Source organism: Pholcus phalangioides, unplaced genomic scaffold (assembly GCF_987345545.1).
Source record: "Pholcus phalangioides strain wild (caught in Gottingen) unplaced genomic scaffold, Ppha-v1.0 ptg000014l_1, whole genome shotgun sequence".
Classification (NCBI taxonomy): domain Eukaryota; kingdom Metazoa; phylum Arthropoda; class Arachnida; order Araneae; family Pholcidae; genus Pholcus; species Pholcus phalangioides.
Window position 1 is genome coordinate 19,950,760 of NW_028301607.1, and position 24,457 is coordinate 19,975,216.

General features: G+C 39.8%; 1 protein-coding gene across 8 annotated transcripts in view; it reads right to left on the reverse strand.

Annotated features, from left to right (window-relative positions):
• Window positions 1–24,457, reverse strand: part of LOC149078238 (DNA-binding protein P3A2-like) — a 247,483-nt gene that overhangs the window by 147,097 nt on the left and 75,929 nt on the right. For all 8 annotated transcript variants that reach the window (XM_089241841.1, XM_089241842.1, XM_089241846.1 and 5 more), the window contains one exon: window positions 13,941–14,055. In XM_089241841.1, the coding sequence (XP_089097967.1) occupies window positions 13,941–14,055 (115 nt within the window). The remainder of the gene's footprint in view (window positions 1–13,940; window positions 14,056–24,457) is intronic.

The window sequence follows — 24,457 nt, forward strand, 5'->3', positions numbered from 1 at the left end:
TATGCCGTCTTTGAACGCAGGTTGGCAGCCGCGAAATTACCATTATTTTCAATATATAACCCGCAGGAGAAAAAACGATCTCCGAAATTGGAAAATTCGGTATATTCATTCAGGGACTTTGATAGCCCGCTGGTTAACCAATAATAGTATAGGACTTTATACTTCAAAGTAGTAGAACTACTTTCCAAGGTCACGAGATAACACTATTTTGGTAGATGGTGGGAAGTGAAAAAAAATTTGTTTCTCCCTCTGTATCTTTTTCCGTGTCTCGGAAAGAACGGGTCCCGTGAACAAAATTTTCATGCTTCTTATTCTTAAATTCCGGGTATTTGACGCACTACAGTGCATTAGCGGTACCTACGCGAACCACAAACAAGAATTGGCGCAAATGCGCAGGGATTCGGCGCCTTGGCGCACCATGTAACAAGAGAACCATTTCGGCGTAGCTCTTGCACCCGACCAATGGAAATTTGCAAGATGGGTCTCAGCACTACCCAGAATGTATTCAGAAATTGAAAAATTACCTATCGATAAAGCTCAAGATGAGAACACAAAGGTTTGAAACACTTCGATGCTCTGCCAGTCCTGCTGAACTGAACATGTTTATGTGCATACATATTGGTCATTCCCAAAAAAAATTTACAAACGTTTCCGAGACTTCGTAATTTTTTTCTTACAAAATTTCAGAGCACTCTGGTAGTACTCTTAATATCTTTCTAGTACTTCATTTAATTCTCTGTCATATGACATTTCTTAATTTGTTTCAGATGGTATCTAATTTTTTTTTAAATCATTGTTTATAGCAAAACCTCAAAATCTGAAACTGATTTAAAAGTAAATTTTTCTTAGTTAAAAGATTTTGTAAGTTTAAATTTAATTTAATAAATTATCTATTCAATTTAAACCCTTTACCACATTTTCCATCATGTTATTTTTTCAGTAAAATACGAAAATAAAGTAGTACAGCTCCAAGGAGATACCACTACCAGGCACAGATCCAGAGAGATGTGTCATATGGGGCATTTTAGTATTATTGAAGGTCGTTATATGACAATACATTCTATATTTTTATGAGACAGAACCATTATCTTCCTATATTTTTGTTTTAAGTCCACTCTGGATCACTAATGTGAAAGGCATAAACGTGAGATATATGCCATTAAATTACTATTCAATTTCAACAAGAAACTTAGAAATAAAAGAAAAATCATCCCGATGATATAATATACACAGACCTCGCAGTGCTACTATTTTTCCTACTTTTACTATTTTTTAGAAATGTCCTCCTATTTTCCTACTTTCGCCGCAATCGTCATTTTTTACCCCAGTTCTCTCCTACTATTCCTATTTTAACCCTCCCTCCCTTTTGTTTACAGCCAATATCTCATTACGAAAATTTCGGGAAACCGCAAAATGTCACTGCTTTCCCTCCCTTTTCGATGTGTTTTATTCACATCACTCGCTACTGAAAAAGAAGAGAAAAATAAAAAAAATTCAGTTCCACTGAACTGGGGGACAAGCGTATCTTTTCGCCCCTACGCCCAGGCCCGTCATTTGGGGCGCTTTTGAAAATACACTACAAATGGTATATATATACAAATACACTGCTCGAAACAATTAGGGGAGCACATGGTTTTAACAAAATTACTCAAAGATGTATACCGATAAGTAACATAAAATGAATCATCCATAGTTTAAAGCCTAGCAGGAAACGGAAGAAAACTTCATATGCATATCAAAGTTCATGACGTCAAAAACCAGAAAAAACAGATAAGGGCAGAAATCGGGATGTTTGAAGAAACGTCTGTTTTACTGCCGTAACTGTGAAATTCGATTGCGCAGTATTTTTTTTTGAGACAAGGTGACTTGAGGATGTCTCAACAACGTGATTTACCAGAATCCATGGCATGGCGTGTTATAGGCAGACTGGAATCCGGGCAAACACAACGTAGTGTCGCGGACGCTGTTGGAGTCGCCAGAAGTGTTGTTGCAAAGCTGTGGAATCGATTCCAAGAAACAGGAAATGTTAGACGTTGAACAGGGCAAGGTCGGCCACGCGCCACTACAGCAACTGATGACCGGTATGTACGGTTAACAGCCCGTCGGAACAGAACAGAGAATGCTACGCAGCTGCAAAGACGGTTGCTCTTGGCAACAGGACGAAGGGTGTCCAGCCAAACAGTACGTAATCGGCTTCATGAGGGAGGGCTCTATGCACGTAGGCCAATGGTCTGCATTCCGTTGACCCCACGCCACCGTGCGGCCCGAAGAAGATGGGCTGCTGAACATCGAGATTGGGAGCAACATGATTGGAGCCAAGTGCTGTTTACAGACGAGTCCCGATTCAGTCTGGAGTGTGACACCCGACGTGTTCTGGTATGGAGGGACAGGGGCACTCGAAATAACCCCGCATTCGTTCGTGAAAGGTCACAATACAGACGAAATGATGGCCCTGCCCAAAGGGCCGTCAAAGTGCTAAAAACTGAAGTCCAGTGGGGAAAGCGAATCCGTTTTGGAGATTGGTTGCCGTAAAGTCCCCGCTTTTTTTTTTTTTTTTAAGAAGGCAAAAAAAAAAGTGGGGAGGAGGCAGGTTCCGTCCACACACAAGAGATATTCCATGAGAGAAAAAGAAAGGTTAGGTTTTTAAGTATAGGTTTCTCTCTCCCGGGATCCCGTAACAAGGGTTGATCCCAAAAGCCGAGTTTCCCCTAGAAGTAGGCTTTTTTGCGCCGCGCGAACCAAACTGGATCATTTCGCTTTGGCAGAAATGTGTTGCATAATCACGCTACGCATTTGTTTTTTGCAATTATGGCGCATCAGCTCAGGACGGCTATATTTTATATGATCCTGGCATCAGCTACTCTATCGGCTGCATGCTCCGGTTTGAAGGGAAGAGAAAGAGAAGATCGGTGAAACGCGCTGCACACGACGCATTTAACTCCTTCAGAAGCAATCCGCCAAACACGCCCGACGTAAAGCGCTGTCGTGAACCGTATTGCGCTCTGTAGGAAAACAGTCGTAGTGCTTTTCTTATTGGTGAGTGGACGGCGTGTTTTGCTGGGCGAATCACGTTGCTCGCGGCACAGAAAACTTGCTTCTAAAAAAAACCTGGCTTAACAAGATAGAGCTCGTCTGGTTTTACAGGAGAGGGTGGGGAGAGACGAGCCGATTAAGCCTCTAGCTCATAGTTTCCCAACCTTTTTTGTCCCATCGCCCCCTTCTTCAGAAATTTCTTTCTTTCAGCGTCTCCCCCCCCCCCCAACACAATCTAACCCATAGAATCCTATGCTATACCCATAGCTTCTACCGCCCCTTGGAACATTCCATCGCCCCCCAGGGGGCATTAATGCCCACGTGGGGAACCACTGCTCTAGCTGAACCCAGTTTTTTTTTAACCTTCAGAAAATAACTTTCGGGTGCCTTTATGTTCGGAGTCATTCATGTATTACGTCAGCATCGGTGGGGGTTCCGATTTGGATACGCTTATGTCATCAACCACCCTTTAGAAAAATATGAAATATTCTTAATGCTATCTTACACTCGTGCGCCAAAAACGAGTAAAACTGTTCCCTTGTTTGTGGGCACCTGAACTAGCATTCTCCCTATTGAGTCCCCTGCAGAGCCACTTTAGTGATTTCTAAATACTTAGCGTATCTAAATGATCTGAAAATGTGCAGCGAGCCGCTTAAGTGCTCTGGACCTGTGCCATACAAATGATCCGTGATTAGGCCGCGGATCACTCAATTAATCTGGGAATGTGCCGCGGATAACTTGAGTGATGTTGAACCGCACTGGTGGCCGCACCAATGCTTTAAAACTTCCCCTTTTACTCAAGGATCTCTAAATGTGCCACGGATCGCTTAAATGTCTGGAATTATGCCACGAGTCACTAAAGCGATCTGTGAATGTGCCGCTTGGTTCATTTTTACAAAATTAGGTTTGAGAGGGACAGGCCACAACAGGACCCCCCAGGGCCACATTTGGTCCTCACAGGGGAAGTATTTACCGCGGGTCAAGGGTTACCTATATGGCTGCACCGTCCCTTATGGGAGTCGCTTGCCCGGTTCGAAATATCCAGTAACAAGGTGGCAAACGACAAGTGGAAAATGATTGCAAATAAATTTTCGCATGAAATATTATTTATTAAATTCAATATAAAGTTAGTCAATTTTAACAATAGATTAGTATAACATGGAGCCCTCTATTTAACATTAACAGAAAGGTACTGGAGCACCAATTGATGATCATCAACAGTCAAACTTTTTTGCTGATAGGACATCCGATGTTGTTAGTCACTTCGGCGTAGCTTTTCCCCGCAAGTATCAGTGAAGGTCTCTCGGTTGAGAGCCGGATCGTTTCGATTAGCACCAGGAGGCCTCTCCGTTGAGGGCCGGATCACCTTGATCAGCTCCAGGGGGCCTCTCAGTTGAGGGCCGGACCACCTTGATCAGCTCCAGGGGGCTCTCGGTTGAGGGCCAGATCATTTCGATTAGTACCAGGAGGCCTCTCGGTTGAGGGCCGGACCACCTTGATCAGCTCCAGGGGGGCCTGTCGGTTGAGGGCCGGACCACTTTGATCAGCAATGAAGAATTTGACTGTGAAGATTAATTAGTGTTTTCGATTCCGGACCTGCCGGGAAACCAATTCAAACACTGTAAACTATTGCATTTTAACTAATTATCAGCTTAGTTTCCCAGCCTAAGGCCAATGGATACAGTAACAAGACGGTGAACCGTCCTACTAGAGGGCTTCAGTTGAAAAGAACAAACAAAGGATGAACGCAATGTGAGAGACAAAGAGGGAGGAATTTATACTCCTATTTCACAAGAAATTTGGGACCACATGTCCTCGCAAGGCCTTTTCGCCTCAACAAAAATATCAGATTTACATATTCATGCGTCACTATATTATAAACATTACAATTGAATTATTACATTGGAATCTGGCAACATAACACAATCCGGAGAGCTGATCAGACTCTCCCGATTATGTAAACAATACCAACAAGACAATAAGAAATGAAATGTTCCGACGGAGGTCTGCAGCCCCTCTGCCGAAAACAAGTGTACTATATGTAAAACAACACTATATTTTCCGTACAACGAGACTTGTAACAACTCCCCCGGGAGGTTTTTTAATAAAAATAAAAATATTTAACCGGGCAAATCCTTAAGCCTCGCCCAAACTATACATACTCTGGACCAGACTCCTCCACGAAAATAGCGACATCGTCGTCATGAGGGAAATTAATTTATGTGGGACATCAGTAGCCCGACCTCTGGCCCGTTCTCGTTCGGCAGCCGAAAGACCCCGCCCGTCGACTGCCGAACTAAACGAATATTCTGGCCCTTACCGGTTTACCAGCGGATCCTCGGGTGGTTTCCGTTAACTGAGAGGTCCCTGGGGTCTAAAATAAGGAATTTCCCACATAACGACCAAGATCACCATTAATGTAGAGGGATCGGATCCCGATACGTTACATGGCTTACAGGTATCACTCAAGTGGCTCGCGGCGCATTCCCAGATCACACTTATAACCTGCGGCGCTGTTCTAGATCACTTAAGTAAGTGGCCCGCAACACGTTTTCAAATCAATGAAATAGCCCCCCACTCTTCAAAAGGTTGAGTTAAGTTGAAATGTACAGCGAGTCATTCAGGTGGCCTGAAAGTGTGCCGCGAGCCGTTTGAGTCATCTGGAAATGTGCTGCGAGTCACTTGGAGATGATCTGAAAGTGCGCAGCGGATCACTTGAGTGGCCTGGAAAAGTGTCAAGAGCGCCACTAAAATAATCTCTAAAAAATGCATTGAGCCGCTTAAAGTATTAATGTATTGCAGACCATTAAGTGATCTGTGTGCTGCGAACCACTCAAGTGATCTTGAAGCGTGCCACTCAAATGATCTGTAAATGTGCCTCCAGTCACTTACAGTAATCTGCAACTGAACTACATGCCACTTAAAGGAACTGGGAGTTTGCTGCAGGTCGCTCAAGCATAGGCGGAGATTGACTTGGAAGTCTGGGGGAGGCAAGGTCATTATTGCCCAATGTGCCACAAGCCACTGAAGTAATCTGGAAATGTGTCCCACTGAAATGATTTGACGATCCTTCATTTGCCACTTGTGTGGTTTTGTTATTCGTCCTGGGTCACATGAGATGACTCCGAGGGTCATGGGTTAGCATGTTTAAGGCATACTAGTTTCATGAGTATGCTATTGACGACCTCGATGTCTATCTTTATTTATTTTTTTTAAAGAGCATTCATGAGCATATGCGGGCCATTCAAATCATTGTATCCTTCGGATGTAATGTAACTGCAGGAAGTGTTACATCAAGGGTGTTCAACTTTGAGTAGAGTGTGGGGCATATCATTGATTTTGAATGTGTCGCTGGTCACTTAAGCTGACCTGGGTCAGTTGAGTACTCTGGAACTGTGCTGCAGTGATCAGTAAATTTTCTGCGGGTCACCTAAATGATCTAGGAATGTGCCTCAGCACACTCAAAGAATGTGGAACTGTCGCACAGGTTATTGAGTTATCTTTAAAAGATTGAGTGATCTCTAAATATACTGCGAAATATTTAATGATCAGGGAATGTGCCGTGGGACACTTGAATGACATGTAAATGTACTTTGGGTCACTTGGGGGGAGTGGTCAAGAACTCTGCCGTGAGTCACTTAAGTGTTGGTGAACAGTGTCGCAGGTCACTCGAGTGATCTAGGAATGTGCCACAGCTCAATTAAGGGAAGTGGAACAGCAGCTTGGGTAACTTGAGTAATCTGGAACTGTGCTGTGGTGATCTGTAAATGTGATGCCACTTGAATGACTTGAAACTGCACCGCAGGGTCTCTTGAACGATCTGGAAGTGTATCGCTTAGTTCATTTCTACAAAATTAGGTTTGAAAATGTGGGCCACAACAAATGACTCTGGGACCACATTCGGCCCGTAGGCAATGGGTTAAGCATGCATGCCTTACATTTCTATGACACCTAGACAATTTCTTTTTCTTCGAAAAGCACGGGGGGGGGGGGGAATGGATCAAGATCATCAAGTGGACAAACAGTAGAAGTTTGATTAATTTCTGTTCAGTTTGCCATTTGCATTGTTTTTGATCCCACATTCTGATTTTTCTTTAATTCGTTAGAGAGAGAACTTGAGTTTCTTGAAATATCAATAGATAATACTATAATTGAAATGTTTAAGGTGTGAATCTCAATGACACAACATTTTTAAATGCCACGATAATTTGAGAATTACATTTTTTCCCTCCTATTTTTTGTCGGTGGTGTTCCTATTTTTCCCTACTTTTTTTTTTCAAATTTTCACTTCTAGGCCTGTATACAGCTGACCAAGTCCAGTGTCCATTTTGAACAGATTTTAATAATTTTACCAAACTAAAATTCAAACTATGAGGTAGTTTGTAGTGACCTTATGTTCTTCGAATAGTGAGCACTCATCATGACATACATAAACAGAAATTTATTAACAAAAAAATTAGAATAATAATGTAAACATGAGACGACTATCCTACTCAATCGCTTTCACACACCCTTCTCCCTCTCTGTTTATTTTCGAATGTCCACTTCTGTATTTGCAATCACCCTTCTCCTTTTTCTGTGGGGCTTTTCTTCTTCTTGTGCTCTAAAGCATTATACCACATTGTTAAGTCAGGGTTTTAACTGAGAGACGCGCATACAGAACACTACACACCCCACACAAGATTGAGTTTACCTATAAACACAAACTGAATTCTTTTGTTTGTTCTGTTCTTTGAAGAATTCTAACAGAGAGGCTCGAAGTATCTCAGCAACAGTCCAGCATCCAACTTTTTAGACGCCCTGGTCGTCATCACCTCAATGATCTCCACGTCATCTATCATCTTCAATCTTGTGATTGGTTCCATCGTAGAGCATTATTGGAATGCTGCTATATAAAAACCAGCTTCACTACGACTTACGACTGATTCTACTACTTCCGACTTGTCTTAATCACTAAGGTGTCACGCCCTATTGAGGTGTGAGCTAGATCGTCTCACAAATACAATGAACTAAAATTATAGAAGTGTGCCTTGGGCACCTCGTCCGTCTCATCGCTTGACTTCATCTGAGGTTTCAACGTCGCCGTGATCCAGTGGATTGGTTAATGGCCAGACCGGCTACCCATGGACGTTCGCTTCCAGTTCCATGCGCAGCGGCTGACCCGTGTTCTCAACGTGTGTTTGAAGACACCAAACCCGTCTGAAGCTGGTGCCGGGGAGTCGTTGGCTGTGAGGTAGACACCTGGGAGTGTTTATTGGACGATGTGAACTAACACGTGAAAACCTGGACATGATGGTGAGACCGATCCCTTTTATAGTTTCATTGTAATATTGAGAAAAAGGCCTACCTGTGATAATTGTTGATAAATCGTTACATTAATAGTTTATAGTTTAATCAAAATATTGTCTATTTCATTGTTGTCATCCACTCAATGGTTACTGGGGGGGGGGGAATGTTAAAGAATCCGGGAAGTAACAACCATCGCTACACCGCGTCTCTGCAACCTATGGTAGACTCACAGAACTTCTCGGACGCCAACTCATCAGACCGATTGGCATGAATCAGGCCGCTCACATTGACGCTCAGAAACGACCGCAACACGTCGGACATCAATGCAATTCCACCCTCGTGTTTTATGTCGAAGCCCTTTATCAACAGCAGGACGAGGATGTCCCCGGCAGTCTCATGGAAACCAGGATTCGTTCTGCCCCGGAAAATGTGTGGCAGATGCACGTACTGCATGAAACACTGAATGTATCCCATCTCATGGTGAATAGTGATGAAATCATCCTTGGTTCTGTCTGTGAAAATTTTGATCCAGAAGTCCAATCCATTGGACAATTCGTGTACAGACGCGTGGCAAACCATCTTCTTGCATTTGGATCTGTCGAATATAGACATCTTCCAGAAGACCTTCATCATCAGCTTCAATCTTAGAGAAGTGAAATCTCTTCAGCCATTTTCACTTCCAGCACCGTCATACTTTTCGCTTTTGATGCCGGAACGACGTCCACCGATGACTTCTCGGTAAATTGCTTAAAGTGGTCCATAATGCTATCCCATTGCTGGGCCCACATGTCCCCTAAAATATGAGCCGGAACGGGTCCGCGTTCTTGAATCTTGTCGCTACCATAACAGTATCTGGGCTTGCACTGGACATAAGCGTGGAGTTGCTTGTACGGCAGCTTCATCTGATTCCACAGCCTAGATATGGCATCTTTGAGTATGTCACACTCGCAGCTATCCCGCCACATGGATATGGTGTCTTCAAAGTCATTAAGCTTCAGGGTTTGTTGCTGAGCTTCTTGAATTCCCAGACGTGTTTCCTGACGGGTTTACCAGTCACGTCTCTCCAAGATGTCCACAAGTATGCCATTTCGTCATAGTCACAAGCTCCCACTACAATCCTTCTTAGATCCAGTTCCATTTGTAGGGTGCACTCCAATTTTCTTCGGCTATATGTTGTATTGAGATGGTGAGTTTCTCCAACCTTCTTGCGTTTGAATTCGCAGATTTTAGTGTTGAAATGCTCAGTCAGGTCATCCACCAGCTCAGTCTGCCTTTTGTATTTGTCCTCAGGAAGAGATAAAATCTTGTCCTCCTTTTCAATATTCACACTCGCGCTCTCCTAACTTTGCTCTGTCGCAGGAGGCTTGTGCTTTTCCCTTTTAGTGGGGAAGGACAATCATCCTTCTTCGGTGTCTGCGGCCTCGTAAAGTAGCCCATGTACGTTTGGTGGAATAATGCATTGTTCCCAAATATTATCTGTTATTGCAGCGAGAATTTCAACAGGTTTACAAAAATCTTGTTATTTCCTATTTCCAACGAAGCACAGATATTCACAAGAGATGCTTCAATTCTTTCACCAAATGCACTTGCTAAGATGATTTTCCCTTTCTTAGTTATTGGTTCCTGTATACAGTCAGAATGCATCACTGGAATTTGACAACCAGAATCCACTAAGCTTCTAAGCTAAAAATCAGTTCACTGATTTTTCTATCATCTACGCAAATATCAGCATAACGTAAAGGGTTCAAATCCAGACTCGATTCACTGGAATTAAATAATTCCCATCAAATTTCTGCGATTAACACATTATCTTCCAATTTCTCTTTTGTGTTAGCCTTATATCTTCGGTCACAATCTCGAGCAAATTGGTTCAGTCCACAGATGTAACACTCCTTTGGGGTTTTTCTGATATTCGTGTTTTCAGTCTTGTTTCAGTCCTTATTGGTACGATATTTCCGAGTTGGTGGTTCACATGCTGTTCTTGTCGATATTTCTCGTCCCTCTCCATAGTTGAAGTGTTGTCGCTGTAATGATGGCTTTACTTCTTCGGATAAATCCTTCGAACTCTTGCCGATGTCTGCCCTGACGTTCTCATAGTCATCCAATTTACTAGCAAGGATGTCGGATCGCTTGAATTGAGACCACTCGTCAATAAAATAATCTCAAATCTTTGACGATACCTTCTATTTTATGTGATCCGTAATAATCAAATCAGACAGTTCTTCAACCGTGGTAATCTCCAGGCCTCGGATCCATTCAGTGAAGAAGTTTCTGAGTTCATAAGCAAAATCACACCACGTTGCTTCCGATCGTTTACTGTGCTTCGTGAACATCTGTCTAAACCTCTCGGGAGTAAGCTTATATCTCTTAAGCAAAATTGATTCGACTTGGTCATAGTCATCTGTTGTCTCTTCATTTTCTCTCGCAATGACTTGCGCCACATCATAAGGTAATAGTCCAATCAGATATGAAACCCAAAGTTCCCTTTTTATTTCGGCTCTTTTTGCTTGCTTTTCAAACAGCACTAGGTAGAGGCTGATCTTGTTTCTTGTCGGATAGAACTTTTGCAAAATGTTCTGTAGCTCTAGCCTTGGCCTTGCGATTGAGTTAATCAGGGATTCACCTGCTGCACAGATGCGAATTTTTTCATTTTCTAATTGCATTTTTCTGAGTTCGAATTCCATTTCTCTGTCCTCACTAGCTTCCATCCGTTTTCTCTCCTCACTAGCTTCTATCTGTTTTCTCTCCTCAATTACGGTGTTCAAAAACTGTTCGATGAACTCTTTGTCATAGCATTCTGCCTCCATTATTGCGGATTTGAGTTGAAATAGTTTCATCTGCATAACATTTTCAAGTCCCATTTCCACAGCGACTTGCTGTAAGTCCTCCTTTTTGCCTCTGGCTAAGAAAGCCATGATTCCCTCAAAGAAAAGAAAACCAGCAAATTTTCTTATGAAAAAAAAAACTCACTGCACTTTTCCCCTTCATTCTTCCAACACTCTCTAAGTGCTCTTCATATCGTCTCCTCACGACAAAAGTCCTCCACTTTTCACGTCACCTTCTCACGACGAAAGTTTTACCATTAAATATTGTCCAAACTATTGCTCACTAGCCTACCAGCTGCGCCAATGTAGTGACCTTATGTTCTTCGAATAGTGAGCACTCATCATGACATACATAAACAGAAATTTATTAACAAAAAAATTGGAATAATAATGTAAACATGAGACGACAATCCTACTGGATCACTTTCACACACCCTTCTCCCTCTCTGTTTATTTTCGAATGTCCACTTTTGTTTTTGCAATCTCCCGTCTCCTGGGGCTTTTCTTCTTCTTGTGCTCTGAAGCCTTATACCATATTGTTAAGTCAAGGTTTTAACTGAGAGACGCACGTATAGAACAATACATATGGGGTGCGTGTTTTTAGAATTTGGTCATGGCACAGCTGCCAACTTTTGAAAATGAAAATTCAGGAGATTTTCGCGCAAACCCGTATTTTATGCTAAAACCACTCCCTAATAAACGCAATAGGGATTTTTTTCCAATAAAATAGGGATTTTCCAAATATAAAAGTTAAAGTGTAGGGAATAAAATACCTACTCAAAAACTGAAGTCAAATTAAAATAGGGATTTTACACACATGGAAGTTAAACCCTTGGGAATAAAATTCCTACGCAAAAAACAAGTGAAATTGGAGGTCAAAACTTCAATGATATGAAAATAAATATTGTGTTCAATCAGAAACGCTGTGAACAAACATTCTAAGCGAATGACCCCAAAATCATCGGAAGATGAAGGAAAACACCGTCAATTTTTGAAGAACACTGACTTTTTGTGACACTTGCTTGATGTTTTCTTTTTCATTTCACGAGTGATGATGGCAGTCTTTCCATGACCGATGTTTATGTCCGTAACACAACTTGTACAAAAAGGAAAAGTCGGCCCTTTTCTGGAACGTTCGATGAAAGGAAATTCATCGGAATAAGTATCTTTAAAATTGATTAAATATGTTTTTGCTTATCAGTATTCATGTTTTGTTATATCGCACGTACGTAACGTCAACAAAAGAAATTTTGACCACATGCGCATGACTATAATCTTCAATTATTATCCAGGACTATTGGCTGCTAAGCCATTTCCCTGCACGTTAAGACAAACAACTTTCTTGTTACCATCAGAGGGTTTGTAAAACTTCCTTAAAAAGAGAATTTTCCCATTTACGACGTGTGACGTCATTTCGAAAGGGAAAAAAAAGAGGCTTCATGCCCCACAAGAAATTCCTTAGGGATTGTTTTCATAAACAGGGATTTTTTTTAATGAAGTAGGGAATTTTAAGGGACAATTAGGGATTTTTGTGATTTTCGTAAAAATTCAGGAGATTTAAGAACTCTTCGGGAGGTCAAGCGATGAAGCTTAAATTCAGGGGATTTGGCAGCTATGTCATGGGGTGGATGTTTTTCAGAGATTATAAGAGGAGTTTATGTGTCACCCATCACATTTTGCATATAATTTTTGAGAAAATAAAAGTATTTGCATGACCTATAAAATATTTGATATACCTTTCTCTCAGTTAAACTTTCTGTGTGTTCTGTTTCTATGGTGTCTACTCTGTTACAGGAAGCATTTTTGCAGTTCACAGGCAGAAAAATTTAGGAACACTTCATACTAAGATGCTAAATTATAAATTACCAACCCATTGTTTGTCAGAAAAAAAAGTTTTGATTCTAAGTAGCTAAATATATGTGTAAAAAACTTTTCCATGTGCTATTTCGAAAAAAACATGAAAAACCATCGAAATGACAAAAAAAAGGAAAAAAAAATTTGAACTGCTTTTTTTAGCATATGTGTAAGAAATAAGCTGATTTCATTATTTTAAGAGATAAAAAGAGCAGAAATAAGGACAAAATCCATGATTTTCAGATATGAAAAAAAAAGAAAAATATTTATAAAATATTGAACTTAAGTCATTGTGGCTATAATAATTTGATATCAATTTTATTTTGAAAATTCAATTCTGAATTTTGCATTTCAAAAATGTGGAATGTACACTTTTTTGGGAATGACCCATATACAATATATTAGTCACCTCAGATGGTCATTCGTACATAGTATATATTAATCAATAAAATTCAATGCTTTTGAATGTTCTTTCTCAAGTCTCCAATAAATAATAGCTCCATTTCACAAGCAACCAATCAAAATGTTGCATTAGACTTCCACGGAGGAGCTCAGCTTTATTCTGACCACAGTTTTTGACTTGAATAGACACCTTTCTCCGCTGAGCAACCAGAAGTTAACATTTGGGTATGCAACATAAGTGGAATCCCCAGTCAGCATAGATAGTGGGTTTTATACTTACCCTTAGAAGATGGAACCTATAAAGTGTCAAAATTATCAGGAATTTAATATTTTTCAGTATATTTACCTTTTTCATTGTTCTAGTTTTGTGATTATTATTAAGCAAAGGATTATTTACTCTTCCAGGTCCTGTTTTGTATATATGTAGAATTCGGCATACATGTGTCTGAAATTGTAGATTTGTATAGGAAACCCATACCCAGAGACACACAAACATATAGAAAATTAATTCTATTTCATAAGGAAGCCTGTAAATACCTCAACAACCTAGTCTGCTGTCTTTTTCGTATTGATGGGTTAGTCTCAAAAGAATGAGGGCGTTTTCTTTTTTTTGCTGTTGCAATAGCTGCTGCAGCAGCGATTCCAATTGGCCCTGTGAAAAAAAAAGAAGTTACATTAATGTGATGCTGTCTGTCCAGATGTGATTCTTTTATACATTATTACGTTTTATATCCTTTATTTCAAGATTGTATCACCTCCCAACCCTGTTCCCAACCAGGCTCCATACCTCAATCATCAAGTATCTAAAATCTCTCTTCTGATGCCTGACTACAGTCGAATCCAGTTATTATGAATTCCAAGAGACCGGAGAATAATTTCATAATAACAAAATTTTGTTATAAAGGAATTCCAAATTTTTACATTGTTCCTATCTAAACTTATCTAGGGATTAGAAAAGTTTTCGTTAAAACAAGATTTTCGATATAACGGTATTAGTTAAAACTGGAATCAACTGTATATCACTTCATACTTGCTATTTTAATGTATTAAAATTTGATACATACACTATCTACCAATAAGTATTTGGACACCTGTGATAGAAAAGAAAAACTAACTTTATTCAAAATCAATAGTCGGTAGAGCCTCCACGAGAGGCAATTACAGCGTGAACCCTCCGGGGCATACTTTCCACAAGTCCTTGTGTGACGGCTAGTGGTATTTTCTTCCACTCGGCTTGGAGAAGACATGTCAGTTCCTTCACCGATTTTGGATGGGTAGGGCACCCCTTAATTCGGCGATCCAATTCGTCCCAGAGGTTCTCGATAGGGTTCAGGTCTGGGCTCTGGGCAGGCCAGTCCATTCGATGAACTCCATTGGCACCATACCAAGCCTTGGTTAACCTCGCAGTATGACAGCTGGAATTGTCATCCTGGAAGTAACAGGGGTCCACCCCGTAAAACTGCCACAACGTAGGAAGCACATTGTCATCCAAAATAGTGCAGTAGGCATCGGTGTTGAGCTTACCATGAATGGGGACCAAGGGTCCCAGTCCATACCAGGAGAAACACCCCCAGACCATAATTCCACCTCCGCTGAACTTGACTGTTGGCACAATGCATTCTGGCAGGAAACGTTCTCCAGGCAGATGCCAGACCCAGACCCTGCCATCCGAACGGTAGAGGGTGAACCTTGATTCGTCGCTCCAAAGAACCCGTTTCCACTGATCTACGGTCCAATTTCGATGTGCTTTGCACCACATTAACCGAGGAACGCGGTTGGACTTTGCGATCAAAGGCTTATGGGCAGCAGCACGACCATGAAAACCAATCAGATGTGCCTCCTTACGGATGGTATTCATTGAAACAATACTCCCGGATTATATATTGTAACAATACTACCCGATAATTATACCTTTCTCGAAATCAGAGAGCTCCGAACTGCGCGGCATCTTGCATGCGACTAATGCCGATGTTGTTTCCTGCACGATATATACCGGCGGAGGGCATGACGTATCTCAGGACCGCAGATATCGTTATTTGCATAGGTGTCCAAATACTTATTGGTAGATAGTGTATAGTTTCTGTAACTTTTTAAACATCTAAATTTTTTCATTAAAAATTGTTTTCTGAGACTTAACCCAATTTAATTGATGACTGAAAAAATGAACTATGAATACTTAAATGAAGATTAGTTCTCAAACTTTTTCCACCCACGGCATCCCTTCCCTTAATCAACACTTCTCTGTGGCTCCCTAGAGCAGTTTAACAAAGAATCTCTTCGAAAAAAACTTTGTCAGGTCCAGCACACCAGGATGCTGCAGTACACAGTTACAGCACCCCAGAGTTAATCAATTGTATTATAGTGGAAATTTACTGTTAACTTGAATAAAATTGAATTTGAGTTTCAAATTTTGAGCTGGCAAGGTTTTGCACATTACAGTAACAACCAGAGTATTTACAATGTTTTTATCACGTTGTTCAGAACCCTTGTATATTTTCCAACACCTCCACCTCATAACTATACATGAAAATATAACATGAAGTTGAGATATCTATAAGCCTACATGGAACATTAACAGAGGAAAAAGAAGTTGTAATAGAGAAAACTATCCACCTTGTCTGTTGAGAGTATGCGTTTCATTGCAGATGATATATTTGTGACATTGTCATCTGCTCTGTGTCAGTGTACGTTGTTGTCGTATGTTTTCGTCAGTGTCTGCATGCAACAAGATAGTCACGTCTTGAGGAGCTGTGAGTCTGTTGCCTTTTATTTTTTGTCTATTAAAGTTTTTATTATTTTTAAATAAGTTTGACTCACTGTGCTCAATATCCTTGTAGCAGATTGAAAAACAGTGCAAAACTGTGAGAAAAGTTATAATTGAAAAACTAGTTGCTTTTCGTTTTGAACATTTGAAGACGTCTATGGTAGTGTTGTTGGGTTTAAAGTAGTTTTTAAAAAAAATCAGTTCAGTTTTTTTTCCAAAAATCAAATACAAGTGTCCTAAATATATATTTTTCCTTGAAAAATATCATATTGGTTCATTTTTAGCAAAAATTTTTTTCATTCTTACCACATTTTATATTCTTGGGGTACACTCTGATGTATATCTTTAAATGGTACGAGTGCTTTTTATAAAAGGTCTCATAAAAGTGGCCTGAATATTTTTTTTCATATAAATTATCTTAGTTATTTAAAGTTATATATAGAAGCCATAATTTCCCATTCTTCTCACACTTTCCAACATTTGGCTACATTCTGATGTTCTATCTTTTAGCAAATTCATGAATAAAAATTGCATTACACATTAGGGTGGAACGAAATTTTTTCTTTCAAAATTATGAATGTAATAGAATTTAAAATATGCCTTTATCTAAAGAAATTCCATTAATAATTTTTTCCCCAAAAAACTTCTTGAGGTTCCTCACCGCTCCTAAAGTTTTAAGCACGAGTGGAATTCTGTAACATGACAGAATTCCACACGTGACATGAGGATGCTTTCCCATTCCCCTGAACACGTGATTTGTTCAGTGACCTCAATATTTTTCCCTTGTTTTCAGTATTCATCTGCAATCTTACCCCGTAACTGAGAGAGTGTGTAGCAGTCAAAATGATGACCAGAAGGTTTTATTCTTGTGACATTTTAGGAAATCCTATAGAGTGGGATTCTCAGGTCTTGCCCATCTATGGCGATGTTAAGCTTTGTTATTTGCTGACTCAACACAGTATGAAGGCACAATAATCAAGAAAAGATCCAGCTATTGCAGACATTCTTGAAACTAACTCGTGCCAAAGATAGAAAATATTTGGAAAACTGCTTCAATTCCTACAGTTTCTCACCAATGTATATGCAAAAGTTTCAAAGACTTTTACTGTAAATACAAGAATCTTCAGAAAAATATGAAAGCAAGGAAAGATTCTCAAACTTTCAAGTTGAACTTCATATCTCTTTAGTGCAAAGCATGGAAATTGTTCGACATTGCAGCATGCAAATGTGATTTTAAAGACTAAGAGTGACAAGTTGAGAAAGGTCCCAAATTTAGAGTGATATTTCTTATAAGATCAAAGAAGTATACACAAGATGGCCATTGGTCGAGTAGATGTCCTAACAATGAAGAAATTGAAAAACAATGAACAAAGGAAAATGATATCAAATTTGAAGTCATCTTAAGAAGAAACAGCGGAAACTAGTTCATCAACCACTGAAAACTCGTCTATATCCAACGATTCTGAGGAAAGTGATCTATATGAGCCAAAACAGTTTACTGTTGAAGTTAGCATTTCCATCTACCAGTACTGAAGCTGGTCTGAAAATCTCATTTACAAAGAACCGGGAATCAAGAGAATTTTGAAAATTAGAAATGAAGGATTATCAGAAGCAGAAATCTGTACATTCCATGTTCTGAAAATAAACTTTTCTGTTAAGCACTATTCAGAACTAATTGCATGGGATCAAGTGCGAAAGACTAAACCACCTATTATAAAAAGCAGGAAATGGACCCACAAAAATTATCTGAACCTGCTTTTCCATCTATACCGAATTTTCTGTGTCACATACAAGCAGTTGAATGGTGCCTATGACTTGTAACTGCATCTCCTGCTGTATCAACAGCCAAGAGTTGTGAACGCTTCATTCAAGCAGGAATAAAATCACGGAGCACTCTTCCATGCTTTAAAAAAAAAGTGGACTATTTTGCAAAAAAGTGAAATGTAATAACAACGTGATAACAGAGGAAGCAATAGAGGCATTTTCCTGACACCTATATCATCAAATTATGTTTTCTTTTTAAAATTTGGAACATAGTTATACAGCATTCCCAGCAAAATCTGCTCGATCTCCATGACTCTTCCTGACCAAATTTAAAAATTTCCGACCAAAAGAGTGCACACTGTCACGCGCATACATAATTCTAAACCATCCAATCACTCTAAATTATCGTTTCCTTCCCCCCTCCCGTATTCGTGGGGGTTACATTCTGGGGTGGGAAAAATACAAGAAACCATAGTTTTTTTTTCTTTATTTTGTTTATTGAACATCATGAGAAGAGCAGGGTGACGCAAAAGTATAAGGGAATGTAAAAGAGGGTGCAGCGGTTGATTGTTGATGTTTTCTGAAAGAACATTGTGATTTAAGTTTGACATTTCTTCTTCATATCATCAAGTATGTTAGAGTATGTTGACAAGACTTCTTCAACCAATTTTCCTACGTTTGAAAAACGTACCATAGAGGGATCTATATCATGAAAATAATCTATTTCTGATTTGAACTTGTGAAGCTCTTCTGCTATGTTACTTATGGTGAACTTGTCTTCCACTTTTTTATTTTGATCTCCTTTGTCTGGTACCGCTTGTTTCATGAGCAATCAGCTGCATTAATTCCTCCTCAGTCAATGCCACTGAATTGCTATTAATTAGCTGTTTGACTTCTCTTCTATATCCATATCATTGAGAAACCTTCTCCACCCACCTGTTTCGCTAATGTGGCAATGTCTTTTATAATCTCTTCAGTTGGCTCTGTAAAAATAGTTGTGTCCTGGAATGCACATTGTGGCAAAAGGTCAATCCAACCCGAGCTGCCATGGTTCTAGTGATGACAGTAATGGCATTAGCAATAGTGTAATTCTTCCATACCTTCAAGATATTTTCTGCATTTGCATTTTCTATTGCATGCACAATCATCTTCATTGAGTGACATGTATTGAGTGAGTGAGTACACACATTGAGTGAGCCTTGAATGCTCGCATCACCCCCCTGATCAAGAGGGGGCTAAATGATAGATATTGTATTAGGAGACATATAACAGACTCCCACACCATCAGCTTTGAACTCATTGACATGTGGGTGTCCAAGAGTTTTATTCAGTATCAAAAGAACTTTGAATGGCATGTCTTCACTCTCAAGGTACTTTTTGACTTTTAGAACGAAACATTGTTTAAACCAATCCAGGAAAAGTGTTTTCATAGTCCAAGTTTTTCTATTGTTCATCCAAAATACTGTGTGGGAGCTTTGACTTATCCTTTCCCTTCAATGCTCACAGATTCCTAGATTTGAAAATGATGGTGGGATTTACCATGCATCCATACGGATTTGCACAAACAACATAGTAAGTTAACCTTAACTTGTTTTAAAACCAAGAGCTCGCTTTTCTTCTTGGGTGATAAATGTTCTCTGTGTCATTTTCTTCCAAAATAGTACAGTTTTGTCAGCATTAAACACCTGCTGAGGTGAATATCCCTTCTCTTCAATAATTTTCTCTAGTCTTTGGAAATTTTCTAGCTGCTCCTGGTTGGCAGCGGCTTATTTGCCAGTGATTTTTACATTGCATAATCCAAATCATTTCTTAAACCATTGAAATATACTTTTACTTGCATAAATTTTTTTTATCACATTTTACTAGCCCTTCCTTTTATAGAAGAGTAAATTAATCTTTGCTTTTTCCCATTATAACATTACAATCAATTGGACTATCTTCTTTGTAGCAGTCTTGTACCCACAAAAAAACCCCCCTGCATTTTCGGTATGAGAAACACATGGATTCTATAAGCGTTGCAAAGTTTTCACTGCCGCAGGTGCAGCTACAGCCAATACGCAATGCACCACAATAGGCAATAAGCATTGCAATGAGAAATACAGCAGACAATGCACTATAATGCATAACAATCAGCAATGCACCACAATAAGCAATATGCACTGCATTACAATAAACAAGTACACGATGCACCACAATATATAACAACATGCAGTGCAGTACAATACGCGATGCATCACAATAAGCAAAGCACCATAATAAACAATACAGCATGTGATGCGCTACAATATGCAATGCACCAAACATAGTAATGTACCACTATTTACAGTGCACAGCAATACAAATAAAACGTAATGCATCACAATACGCAATGTATCGCAATAAGCGAGACACCATAATATATGCAAAAACACTGTATTACAATAAGCAACACATTCTAATATGATGACCTGGGATCTCTTACAAATCTCAATATTCATTTAATCTTGTTTAGGCCCCAGGGTTTGTTGACTACCGGAAACCACCCGAGGCTTCTGCTGGCGATCCGGTTCGGGCCAGTTAGTTCACTTGGTCTGACAGTCGGGGGGTGGGGTCTCCTGGCTGTCAGGGGAGAGTGGGGCCAGAGGTCGGGCTGCCGACATCCCATATAAATTCCGGTTTACATCCATGTCAGAGATCCCAATAGCTCGTCTAGTTACCTTCTCTTTCCCTCTGGGGGGTTCCCGTGACTCGTCAGTGGAAACTGCGCCAAGTCGTCGTCAAATATCGAATTAATTGTGCAATATAATGTAAATGTTCTGCAAAGTGTTATATAAACGTGCAATATGTTTTACCTCCATGCCGTCGGTGGGTCCTAGGACCATCTCACGGTCTATAATGTCATGAGCTTATACAATGTGCAATAGGCCTAAGAGTTGTGGATCCTGGCCAGATCTCCAATTTGTTGTGTTTGGTTGCCAGATTCTGTGTTATATTTTTTACAATATTTCCTTTTCCTCTCATGAGGTCATGTAAATTAGACGGAAGCTCAATACCGCACCTTCAATCTTGTGATTCGTTCTGCCGTGAAGCATTGTGGGAATGCTCCAGTATAAAAACCAGACAGAGATCTGAATGAACTACTATATCTTCCGACTAACTTCCTCTTAAAACTAACTTCTAACTAACTAACTTCCAACTTCTGTCTTTATTACTAAGGCGTCATGCCCTGTTGAGGTGTGAGCCAGATTGTCTCTCAGTAAAAACAATGTGTTAAACTTGGAAAGGTGTGCCTTTGGCACCACACCTGTCTCATCGATTGACTTCATGTGATAGTCCAACCTCGTCGTGATCCTGTCGCCTACAGATTGATTAGTGGCCAGACAGGCTACCCTTGGACGTCCGCCTCCAGTTTCCTACGCAGTGGCTGACCTGTCGTCTCAACAGATGTTTCAAGGCAGAAAACCGTCTGAACCTGGTGTCGGAGTGTCTCCTGCCGTGATGTAAAGATGACCACTGGGTGCCTGAGACATCTTGAACCGTCTTGTGGATGATGTGAACTAATACGCGAATACCTGGACATAGAGGTGAGAGTGTTCTGTTTTATTGTTTCATTGTAATATTTGAGAGAAAAGGCTAATAATTGTTTGTTAAAATGTTATACTAATAATTAATAGTTAATAGAATAAATAATTATAGTTTAACTAAAGTCTTGTTTCATTCATTATTGTCATCCATTCAACGATCACTGGGGTAAAATTGATAAAGAACCGGGGAATGCAAGACAAACGTTGCAACATCACGCAATGCACCATTATTTGCAATGCACTACAGTAAGTAATACAGCATAATACACACCACCATCGGCGATTCAGTGCAATAAGCAATGCACCACCATAGGCAATGCAGCACAATAATTAGTGCACTGCCATATTAAAAGCATCGCAATAAGCAATGCACCACTATATTCAGTGAAACCACATTAAGCAATACAGCACAATGTGCAATACTCCACCATCGGCAATACACCACAATAACAAATACACCGCCACCATAGGCAATACAGCACAATAAGCAATGCACCTCAATATGCAGTGCAATACAATACGCAATGAACCACAATACACCATAAGCACTGCATTAGAATAAGCAATATGGCATGTGATTCACTAAAATACGTAATGCATAACAATGCGCAATTGACTAATATTTACAGTGCACCACAATAAATACTTCATGCACTGCAATACAGCCCAATATGCAATGCATTGAAATAAGGAAAGTACCATAATACGCAATAAGCCATAAGCACTGCATTACAATAAGCAGTACAACATTCAGTGCACTACAACGCGTAAAGCATCACACAATCAGTAATGTGTGCAATCAGCAGGATTCAAGCTATGGTCACATTTTTCATAAAATTTTTCATAAAATGCGAAAAAAGTAGCAACCACTTTTGCAAAAATGGATACAGGAGGTACATAACGAGTAGACGTCAAACCATAAATCATTACATTAGCATTGCAGCATTTTGCTAAAGCTTTTCCCCCCATTTTCGCTTTTTTGTGAAAGGAATTTTTTATTCAGCTTAAACCCTGGCAATCAGTAATATAGTACACCACAATAAGCAATGCAGCATAGAGTACCCAATGCACCACAATGCGCAATAAGGCACATTATGCGATGCATCACAATAAGCAAAGCACTATAGTACGCAATGCACCACAATACACATTAAATGCCGCATTACAATGAGCAATACAGCATGTGATACACTGCAATATGCAATGCACTGCAATCAGCAGTGCACCACAATAAGCAATGCAGCACAATGCCCAATGAAAAGCTAAAAACAATGAGATTCATCCCCACTCGAAATGAAACCTGTCAATTTCCCCATGAAGATATCTGTAAAATGTCCCGTCCTGGGTACTTAGACCCTGTGTGTTGGGAGCACTGGTGATGCTATACATACCTCTGGGTACATGCACAAAACTTGGTCCATACAGGTCAAGCAGTTCTCGATGTGTTCAGGAGTTAAATGAAAACTTGACCCAAAATCGTAACCGACTTTCGTAACACAAAAATGTAACTGATTTCCATCACTCAAAAAAAATGTCACTAACTTCCATTACATAAAATTGTCACTAATTTCTGTTGCATAGAAACAGGCCCTTTTCGAGTTTGTGATTTTATATTATAGAGTATATTCAGTTTTGCCTCATGGTACTGAATAACTTTTAAATTGTGGTTTTTTTTTAGAGAATCCTTTTTAAAAGCCATCAACTCCATTTATGTTTAAAAAGATTTTTATAATGTGTACTTAGAAAAGTCTTTTTGCTTGACCTTTAGGGTCTGTGAGGAACCTCAAGATATTAAAATATTTTCCTAGATTTTGGTATAGCGTCATCAGTGTGTGAATAGCACAATTTTTATCAAGATGCACATTGCAATACCAGCAAAGCAGCTGCTAAAGAACCATTTTGACAACAACCGGATGATACTACGCCTGGCCAACCGCCAATTCACCTGAACTTAACCCTTGCAACTTATGGCTGCGGAAGGGATACCTAAAAATGTTATGAACAGTGGTCAGATTGCCAACTTCGGTGAATTGCAAGCATATCCACATGATGACCATATCATACTCCAGAGATGCCATTGATGCGCTATAACACGTCAAATATCCGGAATTTCGGAAAAGGAAGCGTAAAAATTTTGTTCACTCATCCCCTGGGACGCGTTCTTTCCTGGTTCTAAGAAGAAAAAGTAGAGACAAAAACCTCTCCCCTTTCTTTTTTTTCTACTATCATGATCATGCAACCTTGAAAAACTGGTTTTACTACTTTGTGCACTGTACTGTTTTGATATACACACGGGTTGTTGAAGAATAAGATGAGGGATCTCTCTAGTTGCTTCCCTAAATGAGGGGACGTGTACAGAAGTATCAAATTTCGAATTTTTTATTACCCTGCAAATTATATACAGGAAATTACAGTACTTTCGCCGCTATTAGCCGGCATTCAAAGACCGCGTCTATACGCCGTAAATTTGTCGTCTTCCTACAATATTACGAATGCACGTTTTTTTTTTTTAAATCGTAAAGGATTGGAACGCCCGTTCAAATTGTAAAACCTTTCAGGTATCATAGAAAAAAACCAAATCTGTCAAAACTCGACCTTGAATATCCACAGTTTTGTCATCTAGCTGCTATGGGGTGTGTCACCGTTTCGCATCGCTAAAATCATGGGTGTGTAAGCAGAATTGGCTTTTGGAGGGGCACAAGGATCTAATTCTTCACAGATAGTATAAAATAAATTTTATTCAAATATTTTAATTCTCTACAAAAATATTTTTAATTTTTGATCTCCGGGGGAAAGGAGAAATTAATTACTTGATTCACAGATACCTTCTTCTCTTACCCAGAACATGACCCACTGCTCAGTTTCAACGAAGAAATATAAGTAGGTGATCAAAGACCTGGGGCATGCTGGAAGAAAATTCATAGAGATACCAGTGAATTATGGGGGGGGGGGGCATAATTTTT